The following is a 12,239-nucleotide window of genomic DNA, read 5'->3' on the forward strand; positions in this document are numbered from 1 at the left end:
TTACAGTCATGTAATTGATTGCATGATATTAAAGAAAAATCATAAAATCTAGAAAAGATAAACTTATTCCTAAGAAAAAATGAAATTCTCAAAACAACACATCAAGACTGAAGGCATTTAATATAAATATAAACACATTTGTGTTCATAAAACCACAATAAAACATAAATAGTCATTCATAAAATGCACAAATGTGAAATTCTAATTCCTCAAGCTACATTCTTTATAGAAATGACACAAAAATAGCGAGTTTACACTAAAATACATTCATCTATCATTTAAATCAAATGGAGCTGCAGCCAATGCCAATATTCTTATTACGATTTCACGATGTGGTTTAATTTTGTGTCTTTGGCATTAACTAATGCAACTGCTTCTCAGAGTCCAGATTTGCTTCGATCTAAATTAATCTGTAAAGCAAAACTTCAAGTAGTGTTTACATTTCTCAGCTTTGTTCGTTTTAACATCTCTTTTTTATACGTATTTAAAGGTTTTCTGCAATCTAAAATATTTCTTCTATGTAAAATAATTACATTTCCTGAAAAGTCTATTTACTTTTATTTACAGATACTGACCCACAGAGGTATATAATAAAGGGTAATCTATAATTATATGTGGGTAAAAGTTAACAGTGTTTTTATGTTTCCTCTTGAGGACTTGCTTGATCTTTAACTTCAGTTCTTGCTGAGTTGTCGGGCAGAAGTGTCGCAGATTTATCACTGAAAGGGAAATGAAAAATTTTCTGTTACCTTCTCTGATCAAAAAGAAAAAAATATTCCAGTTTCTTATTTTTTTGGGGGGGTCTCACCTCTCTCCATCTTTATCTGTCTGTAAAAGAAAGAGAACCTGTCTTTCAGTTTTTTATTCAATAAGTTATTTAGTTAAACTCCTGGTTTGTTGTGTATATTTTTACCTTTGGCTTGCTTGACGCATTGCCAGTGATTTTCCTGGGTACGCCCAGGTTCTCAAAGGAATGACTCCGCACTCTGATGGCTCTCTGATGTCAAACATTCAGGAAGAAAAATGAAATCAAATAAGTATCTGAGCCAAACCTGAGATGCATTTATGAGAGGAGCCAGCACTCACCTTAAAATTTTCAATAAAGCCTCCACTTCCTTCAGATGCAGCCCGCCCCGCCTCAGAAGTGGAGACGGCAGGAAGGGATGGATCTCCCATCATGCACTGGGAACGAGTGAAGAGTTCATTTCGCAAGCTCTCTAGAAGGGATGAGCGTGTACGCAGCTGTAAGAGACAAGCAGAAGGAAATGCAGAGCAAGCCCCCTCAAATCAATATTTTTTTTTCTGATGAACTATATAAATGCGTGTCTAATCGTGCTGCAGACACGTGTAGTCAACACTTTAGTGCATTTTAGTTCAAATGTAAAATTTCTGCCTAAAACTGTCAGTGTTGTGCCGTTGCCAGGTAAAAACTCTGCACTGCATTTGAATTTAAATCTGCCACCGCTATTGGCTAAGAGGTACCCTAGAACGTTAGCTGGTACCATATGATGTCACAATGTTGTTGTGAGCCTGTGTGTGTGTGTGTATTTGTTAGCGGCTCCACCCTCTCGGTCTGCCAGGCAACAGCATTTGTTGCATTTTTCAAACAGAAAGTGGGAGTGGAGTAATACTCTGGTAGGGGGTGACTTGCTCTTTAAAAAGAAAATAAACAAAGTAAAGTATGAACGCCCATTCCTGCCACTCCATTAACAAAATCTCATAATTATGACTCAGCTATCTCATAATAACAAGATACAAAGTGATAATACTGAGATACTACCTCCGTATTATGACTTAGCTAATTTGTTTCGCTATTATGAAATAGCTGAGTCATAAATATGAGACACCACCACATAAAGTAATAACAATGAGATAAATATTTTTAAATCAGAGTGGTGGGAATGGGATTCCACAAAATGAGCATTTTTGAGGATTTAAAAAAATTTTTTACCTCCAATTTGCTAAACTGTTCAGCCTTATAGCAGGAAATCTCTGCATTGATCAGCTTGGTGAGAAGGAATTCTCTCAGATGGGAACGCTAAAAAACAAGATTAGAAAATGTAATATTTCCATTTCATAAATACATCTAACTTCACCAAAACTTTCGTATTGAAGTGTCAAAACATGTCATAAAATAAAAGTGGTTAAAATCGTTTTTCTTGTTTTTTTTCTCCCCACTTTTCCTTACATCTCTGAAGATGGGGGGATCTGGAATCCCGGGACCAAAGGGAGGAACGTCCTCTCTGGCTGTAACAGACACCTGGGAAGCAGACAGATAAAAAAAAATTAAGGGGACATATTACACAAAACTCACCTTTAGCATCCTTTTCTGCTGCCAAGTGGGCCTCCAATGCCACTATAAACACTGCAAACATAAAAAAAAGAGTCCACCTGTTTTCTGTCATTGTTTGGCTTTAGGAATTATGTGCCTAAAATGAACTGCTTAAAAATATCCCTGTTTGTGACATCACAAATTGGGATGTTTTTAGTGGTAATATTGTGCAAAACAATCACATCAGTTTAAAAATGTAGTAATGATACACTAACAATTCACTCTGTACTCATAAATATCAATATAGATTATTTACACTGAAAAATCGGATTTCTAAGAAAGTACAAAAGCCCCACTTTTATATATTTTATCTTATTTTTGATCAAAGACGAAAACAATTATTCTAAAATAGCAAACTAGCTAAAATAGAAAACTTGCTAATAAAATAAATAATTTTTTTTGCTAGTTTTAAGAAATCTAGCCAACCAAATTGTACTTATCCCGTTGGCATTTCTTTAATACTAAAAACAAGAAACTTTGGATAATTTTAAAGAATATTTACCATATTTGAAGTAACACTATTTCTTCTACAGAATAATTATTTTTCTTTTCAGACTAAAAATAAGATAGTGTCTAAAAGAATAGGCTTTTTTACTTTGTTACATATACATTTTTATAGTGTACCATTAAAATGCATCTTGATTTATTTTAATTGATGTAATTAAGAGTATAGCTGATGCAGATACATGCTCACCTGGAACGCACCTCCACCTGCCTCCTCCTTCTTCTGCGTCCTTCTCACCACCAGAAAACAGTGCAGGAAGTGAGATTTAATAACGTCACATAAGAAGGGCGTTTGGCCCTCCTGGAAGACCACGGCCACTATGTCATTACCGATGTGACGCTTTCTTTGTAACTGATGAGTAAAGGACACATTTTATCAGTGTTTATTTAAGAAACCTTACATTTCCAGAGATGATTATTTTGAGAAGCACTGTCGTGAATCATCGTCAGGGTGAAACAGCTTTCTGACCTGCTGCGGGTCGCCCTCTGTAAAAGGCAGCTTTGTTGCGACATGGAACATCACATCTCTCCCATGAAAGGAAGTGAAGACTGCTTCACTTCCTGTCTGGCCATGACACACATCCAGTCCTCCTCTAAAGCTGAAAAAAAGAAAAAAAAGTCACAACATCCATCCATTTTCTGAACCCGCTTTGTCCATGTAGAGTCGCGGGGGGACTGGTGCCTATCTCCAGCGGTCAACGGGCAATCAGGCGGGGTACACCCTGGACAGAGAGCCAGTCCATCGCAGGGCAACACAGAGACACACAGGACAAACAATCATGGACACACACACACACATACACACACACCTAAGGACAATTTAGACAGACGGATTAACCTAACAGTCATGTTTTTGGACTGTGGGAGGAAGCCGGAGTACCCGGAGAGAACCCACGCATGCACAGGGAGAACACGCAAACTCCATGCAGAAAGATCCCAGGCCGGGAAGCGAACCCAGGATCTTCTCGCTGCAAGGCAACAGCTCTAACCACTGCACCACCGCGCAGCCTAAGTTACGACATATTAACAAAACTTCAACTGATTCTGTATTTACTGGTTAAATAATTTTATAAACTGTTTCCTTATTCTAACAGGAGCCTGCATTAGTGCAGACATTGCAATGATCTGAAAACAGGAATTAAAGTAACACTAAATAGTATTTTTTTAACTTAAAACTAGAGCTTTAACATTGATCTCAGTGATTGTTGAGTTAGAAACTTGACAAGTTTCATATTTGACACCACTCTGCAACCATCTACTGACCAGACAGTTTACTTAACAGCTTTGTGGAGCAGGTAGGTTCTCTATAGGGGACGCTTATATGGAACTAGGATTGGGACAATATTACACGTAACTCGTAAAAAGCTTTGTAAGCTGTAACATGTTTTGTAGTTGTAACTTTCGTTTAGTACCACGTAATTCTTGTTTTGAAACATGTAATTTCCATTTTACAGCTTGTAATTCTCGTTTGTAGCACGTAGCATTTGACGCATAACACGAAACCTTCATTTTGTAACTTGCAAAAAACAACGTACAAGTTTCAAATCCTAACTCTCAAAACACAAATCTCAGTCTACAGTTACAAAACTTATGTCTACAATTCTAGCTTCCTTCCCAAAGAACCAATGACAGGCTATGTCTAACCAGCCAATCACGAGTCTTGGATTCCTATCCAAGACAATTCCTGTTGGAAGCAAACTAGAATTGGGACAAAATTGTAACCGTAGACTGAGATTTGTGATTTTAAACTTGTACATTGATTTTTTTCTGCAAGCTACTAAATAAAAGTTTCATGTTATGTATCGAAGTTACATGTTATAAAATGAGAATTACATGCTACAAAACAAATTTACCTGTTACAAAATGAAAGTTAAGTGTTACAAAATGTGAATTACATGCCACAAAAAGTCACAATTACAAAACATGTTACAAGTTACAAAACTTGGTACAAGTTAAATGTAAAATTGTCCCAATCCTAGTTCCATATGCTCCTTACTTGGCTGTTAACTGTTATGCTAGCAGTTTGCTTTATCAAGTTTGCCTATCATCAATAAAAAGCACAAGAAGAAGAAAAAGAGGTTTGATTTTTGCTGGCATCATGACGGAGCCTGGAAGTAACAATAAGTAAGAGTAATGCAGAAAGAGCTAAAACCAGACTGAACATCAGCTTGGCCTACAGTAGTTTGAGGGAACTAAAGGAGGCTACAAAATCACGGGCTGATGGTGACCTGGCTTTGTTGCTAAAGGACTTGTAAATAATAATATTATTTGTCTGACAGTGTGAATCTTTTTACTTTGTGGTTTATTTTAGTATTATTGGCTTGTGTCCGTGTTAGCTCGTTGTTAGCGCTAGCAACAGCAGGCTGCAGCAGGGTTGTTTACAACAGTTGTAATTCCAATTTCAACCAGTAGAGTGGAGAAGCAGGAAACTGCTCAGTGTTACTTTAAAGAGCAAGTCACCCCCAAATCAACATTTTTTTTCTGATATAAATGCGTGTCTAATCGTACTGCAGACATGTGTAGTCAATAGTTTTGCACTTTAGTGCATTTATGTTAAAATTTAAATTTTCTGCCTGAAACTGTCAGTGTTGTGCCGTTGTCAGGTAAAAATTCTTCACTGCATTTGAATTTAAATCTGCCACCGCTATTTGCTAAGAGGTATGCTATGATGTAAACTGGTACATTATGGTGTCACAATGTCGTGAGTGTGTGTATTTGTTAGTGGCTCCACCCTCTCGGTCTGCTAGGCAACAGCATTTGTTGCATTGTTCAAACATGAAGTGGGAGTGAAGTACGTTTCTTGTAAGGGGTGACTTGCTCTTTAAGCTAATAATTAATATATTTCTAGCATTTAAATTACATTAATACTTGACTTGAATCGGAGAGGCAACACAATATCATTTTTGTGTAATCTTCGTAAAATTGTTGCAGATATTTTCAGTTGAGTTTACGTGCGGCCGACATAAATAAATCTGTTTTTCATTTTCTAACTACAAGCGTCTGACCCTGTGAATCCCTGCAGCTGAACAGTTTCTCCCAGGATCATCAGGAAGTCTTTAAACTCTTCGCTCTCCTCGTTGTTGCTCAGTATGTCCTCCTCTGTTAGCTACAGGGAGAGAGAGAGAGAGAGAGAGAGAGAGAGAGAGAGAGAGAGAGAGAGAGAGAGAGAGAGAGAGAGAGAGAGAGACGTATTATCAAAGAGAGGGTGGGTGTCATGTCCAAATTTGTCATTATAATAAATAATTGTAGGATTACCTGCCCTTCTTTTTGGTAAATGACACCAAACTTGAAATTAGAAGACACTCTGTGTTCATCAAATGTTTTGATGAGGTCTGGAGCCTGGGGGGATGAGTGGGATGAGTGTTGCCTGACATTTTCTGTCAGTGACTAAATTTGGTATTTTGGAGCATTACCTTCAGGTAGCTGACCACATCAAACTTTGAGACAGTCACTTTATCACAAAGCATCTATAAAATAAGGGGATTTCTTAATAAATCTCAATTAAACAGCTTTTATAAGGAACCGAGAACCTTTTTCACACATATTAACACATGTATACACATTGTAGTATACAATAAACATATCAACTTTGTGAGACACACTGCTAATTGTAAAATTACAACTTGTCTTTACATGTTTTTACAAAATAGTTCTTTATTATTTGTACCTTTGCTAATTCTACAGCAGATGGCATGTTGGGAAAAAGTGACACGGAGAACGTTCCATGCAGAGAGCACTCCTTCATTCTGTGTAAAAAAAACAATAACATAACTTTTATTGATGATCTCTGTGGCACATTTCTTACTTTAAAGAGCAAGTCACCCCCTACCAGAGTATTGTCACTCCCACTTCCTGTTTGAAAAATGCAACAAATGCTGTTGCCTAGCTGACCGAGAGGGCGGAGCCCCTAACAAACACACACACACACGCACACACACACGCACACACACACGCACACACACACACACACACACACACACACACACACACACACACACACACACACACACACACACACACACACACACACACACACACACACACAGGCTCGCAACGGCATTGTGACATAATATGGTTCCAGCTAACGTTTTAGGGTATCTCTTAGCCAATAGCGGTGGCAGATTTAAATTCAGATGCAGTGCAGAGTTTTTACCTGACAACGGCACAACACTGACAGTTTTAGGCAAAAATTAAAATTTTAACATAAATGCACTAAAGTGCAAAACTATTGACTACACGTGTCTGCAGCATGATTAGAAACGCTTTATGTAGTTTCTCAGAAAAAAAGGTTGATTTGAAGGTGACTTGCTCTTTAATCTCAGAATTCAGACTTTAAAGCTGCAATGGCAAATCTGGAAAACAAGCTAGCTTAAAACATTTTTTACACCTCATTACAGTGTTACAGTACAGCCATAAGTATTTTGTGGAGATTAAAAATAAAAACATTAAAGAAGTGGTTCTCTTGCATTTGTCTAAAAATCTCAGCCAATAAAACATCTTGGACCAAAAGCAGCTATTTAACTATCCCATTGTTGGTCTCACCAAACCATCAAACTTCTGTATAAGCCCGGGTCCTCCATTCATTATTACTCACGGATTTAGCCACAGAACACAACTGGTGTGAAAAATTTGCAGCGCAATAATGTCAGAGAAGGAGAAACAGCCGGCTGCTACCACTTCAACTTGAGGACAAACTACCAGAGTCCCAAAAAGAAAAACACCATTTGAAGTCACATACAACAACAGAAGCTTGGACCTAGAAAACAGCGAATGGTGTTTCTTGTTTCCTCTGGCAATGTGGGTTTCTGGTTCCGGCAGTTGTGGCCCAGGGATGATAGTTGATGAGAGGGGTGAGAGGGTCTGCATTTTAAAGCTAGATTGTTCTGTAGTTTCGCTACAACAGCTTTAAAGAGCAAGACACCCCCAAATCAACTTTTTTTCTGATAAACTATGTAAATGTGTGTCTAATATGTATATGTCGATGGTCTAATCGTGCTGCAGACACGTGTAGTCAATAGTTTTGTACTTTAGTGCATTTTAGTTAAAATTAAAATTTTCTGCCTAAAACTGTCAGTGTTGTGCCGTTGTCAGGTTAAAACTGCGCTGCATTTGAATTTAAATTTGCCATCGCTGTTGGCTAAGAGGTACCCTAGAGTGTTAGCTGATACCATATGATGTCACAATTAGGGATGGGTACCGAATTCGGTACTTTTTAAGGTACTGACCGAATTCCATAGTACCGACCGAGCACCGATTCACGTCATTTCAAACGGTGCCTCGTTTTGGTACCTGTCCTTCATAACGAGAACTTGCCTAGACAGCTGTGCATGCGCAAGAGCGTTATGTCGTCGGTCGCTGAGAGCGAGTTGTAAACAGAGCAGCATGGTAGAAAGAACGCACGCTAAAGCTTGGGTCGTCTTCACTAAATGTGATGGGTAACTGGGTGATGATGAAACCAGCGACAACGATCTAAGTGAGACATCCTCATCTTAATCTGCTCCGGTAGGTAAATAAAATGTTTAAGATAACGTTAGCTTGATATGTTACCTTCCGTTTCGATAATGGTGCGTTCGCTTTCTCCTCGGAACTCCGAATTTCCGACTAGAAGAACATGAACGCGCTCTAAAGTTTGGCTTCACTTTACTAAATGCGACGGGTGATTGGGTGAAGATGAAACCAGCGACAACGATCTAAGTGTGAGGCATCATTGTTTTAATCTGCTCCAGCAGTTAAATAAACTGTTTAAGATAACGTTAGCTTGATATGTTAGCTTCCATGTCCACCGTTGTTATCAGCTAATGGTGCATTCGCTTTCTCCTCGGAAATTCTAACTTCCCAGTAGGAAAAATCAAATGAAAAAAGACGGCAAAAGGAATGAAGATACACAGTAAATTTAGTTCACAGTAAAGATGTTTGCTTCAGTTTAATTATCAGCTTATAAAACTACAAGGACGATGTTAAAATAAAAACAGATTAATGTTATTTATCGTGATATTTATCAAATATTGTTATATATTGAGAAAAATATATATTTAATTATAAAAGAGAATTAAAATAATAAACACTCAAAAGTATCAAAAATTGGTACCGTTAAGTACCGGCATCGATTCCTAGGTACCGGGAATTAGTACTGAATCGATTCAAATGTCAAAGGTACCCATCCAAAGTCACAATGTCAGTGTCTGCGGCTCCACCCTCTTGGTCTGCTAGGCAACAGCATTTGTTGCATTTTTCAAACAGGAAGTGGGAGTGGAGTAATACTCTGGTAGGGGTGACTTGCTCTTTAATCTTAGAATTCTGACTTTTGACTTCTGAGAATTAATTCTGTGTTAGTCAGAATTAATTATTTTTTTAGTGGTCCTAATCCTCTTCCAGACACTTTCAACTGAAATTAATATTTTATAGATATATATATCTGTATCAACAATATTCAAATATTCAATATTCAGACCATTAGTCCAAAAGAATAATCTGAGCATAAACCAGAATTTTAGTAATCTCTCTTATTAACAATATTTTAGTAATTTCTCTTATTAACAGTACAGAACCCATAAAAGTTCAGAATTGTTTTAATTTATTTTAAAATTTAAGATTTAAAAAGGGTTTGCTTCATTAAATTAAAATGAAGATGTAACTCTTTTTATTTCTGGGTTTGCCGCTTTCAGAAGTCATCTGAGGCGGTGGTTCCTAACCTGGGGTCCCCACAGTTTTGCCTATGCTGGGGTCGTGAGGTTACCAAGATTAGATTTGTGAAAATTGCATTTTTAAACACAAGATAACACACCCAATAGTACAATGAAAACTCTGTAAGAGGCATAACTCTGTATGCCTGTATAATTGCATGCATTGGTAGGAGTTGTGGTTATAGGGCTTGTCTTGGACATTGGAAAGGGGGTCCTCGTGAAAAATGTTAGGAACCACTGATGTGTAAATAAAGTTGTCCTTGATTCATTTATATGTCAAACTTTACTGTAAAGTGAAATTTTCAACAGAAAAATGTAAAATAAATCCCCTTGTCTTTAGGGAAAACGATCAGAAACTAAACAGATTTAAGAAAATTTTACATAAAAGTGTCCAAAATGTGAACCTTAGTATCACCCGTAGTCGATTCTCTTCTTCCTCCAAGCAGACGGAAAGAACCAGCGACCCCAGCGATGGATCCACTGCTGTGAAGGAGTGGTGATGCTGGAGAGAAGAGGGTGAGAAAACATGAACATCCGCCCACGACACACTTTCATTCAGACCTTTTGGTGAAAGCCTACCCGTGAGCGGAAACACTCGTGGTAGATTTTGGCCTCTGCATCTCTCTCCATGATGTCGTAGCTCTCCAGGTCAAGGCCTTGGTGGGTGGAGGTGGGACTCATGTCTATGAGCTTCTCCAGAGGGGGGTCGACCCAGTAGCCTCCCAGTTTAGAGGGGAGGATGAGGGGCAGATCCGACCCGATGGTTAAAAGCTGGCACTACAACACACGGAGATGAGCTAGCACACAAACCAATGTGTGACCTGCTTACTGAGTTTGTTTTGGCTGCTAACCTTCAAAGGAGGCGGGAATTCACATCTCTGCTCATCGATCCTGCTGCCCTGATGGACGAAAGCATGAAAGGAGACGCCGCTCTGCTCAGACATCAGCTGATGCATACGATCGATCACGCTGAAACTCACCTGCAGCTTCGCTATGATTTCAAACAGCTCTGCTTCCTGACACGGAAACCAGGCAGCAGGCGTCACACAGACGCAGTCAAGGGCAGGAAAAACACAACACAGGGGTGTGAATGTGTAAAAGATTAAACCAAACCAGGGCTTCTCACCTGTGCAGGTAATAATGAATGAAATTCATGGAACTGGAATTAAAGAAGGGAGGCTTTTATACCCTCTGGGTGTTGCTGGAAGAAAGGGAAGGCTTGCTGTCACCGGCTGGAGAGTCCAGACAGTCCAGTTGGTTGTCCTCCACAGAGTCAGGTCTGAGCAACAGGTTGGTTTACACAACAAGACAAATACACACCCCTCCTCCTCCTCCTCCTCTTCCTCTCACACTCAAATGAAGCTCAAAATAGCAGCAATTAAAAGGAAACAAAGCCTCCCCTTGTCTCATTCCCACAGGTGATTCTATCCACACTATAAACAAGGAAGTGAGAACAGCTAATCCTCTTAAATTAAAACAAACACATCATTCTTGTTCAATCGTTCATCCAGAATGAAGAGAATCTGAATCAACCTTTTGTTTATGAGGTGACTCACCTGCCATAAGCCCCAAAGGTGAAGCTTCTCTTTCTAGAGAAGGACATGTCATTCTTCTTCTCTCTCTCCATGTCTTTGGTGTCACTCTGAGTGTTTGTGCATGCCAGTTTGTCTCTGAGTCAATCAGGGCTGGCTAAGGTTGAATTAATTCACTCTATCATTCCATCTCTCCTCCTCCTCCTCCTCTCTGCCCCCCTGCCACTCACTCATTTAAGCTTCCCTTTCCTCCCTCTGTCCTGTTGTCAGACAACCAGCGGCATTAACCCACTCACGTCACACGAGCAGCCCGCTCTGGCTGCGAAACAGACGCCGCCAGGCTGACTTCGTGTCACTGATCCCACAATAACACTCTAGCAGCCGATGGTGGGTTTGCTTAAAGATAGAACTGTAAATGAATAAAGGAGTGAGTGAGACGTTTTATTTTTTCCCACCCAGCCCTGTTACCCTTTGAGTCAGTGCGAATCATCAATTATTGATAGCGCACACAGTGAGGGTGAGGAGGTAGCCAGCAGGGGAGGGTGGAGAGTAGGAGAACGTCAGGAAGGGAAGGAAAGGGACAAATGCAAGGAAAGGAAAATGCAGAAATAAGCTTTGCACATATGTCATAATCTCAAGTGACGCAGATTACTTTTTAAAGAGCAAGTCACCCCCAAATAAACTTTTTCCCCCTGATAAACTAAATAAACGAGTGTCTAATCGTGCTGCAGACACGTGTAGTCAATAGTTTTGCACTTTAGTGCATTTTAGTTAAAATTTTAATTTTCTGCCTAAAACTGTCAGTGTTGTGCCATTGTCAGGTAAAACCTCTGCACTGTATTTGAATTTAAATCTGCCACCGCTATTGGCTAAGAGGTATGCTATGATGTAAACTGGTACATTATGATGTCACAATGCTGTGGTGAGCCTGTGTGTATTTGTTAGCGGCTCCGCCCTCTCGGTCTGCCAGGCAACAGCATTAGTTGCATTTTTTAAACATGAAGTGAGAGTGGAGTTAGACTCTGGTAGGGGGTGTCTTGCTCTTTAAAGGACTGAAAAACCATTTTTTGTTATTATTTCGTATTATAATTGGTCACTCTGAGTTTTTCGAGTTTTTCATGCAGGTTCAACGTGAAAATGGCCTTCTACATCCATCTCCTGTGTTTGCATCTGACAGAAAATAGAAGT

At 39.1% G+C, this 12,239-nt stretch overlaps 1 protein-coding gene across 3 annotated transcripts; it reads right to left on the minus strand.

Annotated features, from left to right (window-relative positions):
• Positions 1-101: 101 nt before the first annotated feature.
• rap1gapl (RAP1 GTPase activating protein-like) lies at positions 102-11,422 on the minus strand. 3 transcript variants are annotated; one of them, XM_015950173.3, is made up of 18 exons: positions 11,076-11,421; positions 10,708-10,798; positions 10,500-10,535; positions 10,371-10,418; positions 10,099-10,296; positions 9,924-10,021; positions 6,504-6,582; positions 6,250-6,303; positions 6,092-6,175; positions 5,842-5,942; positions 3,306-3,435; positions 3,027-3,188; positions 2,189-2,260; positions 1,952-2,038; positions 1,087-1,242; positions 914-997; positions 809-828; positions 102-719 (listed from the first exon to the last, which is right to left on the minus strand). In XM_015950173.3, exons 1-18 carry the CDS (start codon positions 11,144-11,146, stop codon positions 638-640), a joined length of 1,653 nt encoding a protein of 550 aa, XP_015805659.3. In that variant the 5' UTR covers positions 11,147-11,421; the 3' UTR covers positions 102-637. The 3 variants fall into 3 exon arrangements, with proteins under 3 accessions (XP_015805659.3, XP_054597002.2, XP_054597003.2); XM_054741027.2 differs by having other exon boundaries at positions 10,371-10,535; positions 11,076-11,422; XM_054741028.2 differs by lacking the exon at positions 11,076-11,421 and having other exon boundaries at positions 10,371-10,535; positions 10,646-11,035.
• Between the last annotated feature and the right edge of the window lie 817 nt (positions 11,423-12,239).

The sequence above is a fragment of the Nothobranchius furzeri genome, chromosome 5 (genome assembly GCF_043380555.1).
Source record: "Nothobranchius furzeri strain GRZ-AD chromosome 5, NfurGRZ-RIMD1, whole genome shotgun sequence".
In the NCBI taxonomy this organism is placed as follows: Eukaryota; Metazoa; Chordata; class Actinopteri; order Cyprinodontiformes; family Nothobranchiidae; genus Nothobranchius; species Nothobranchius furzeri.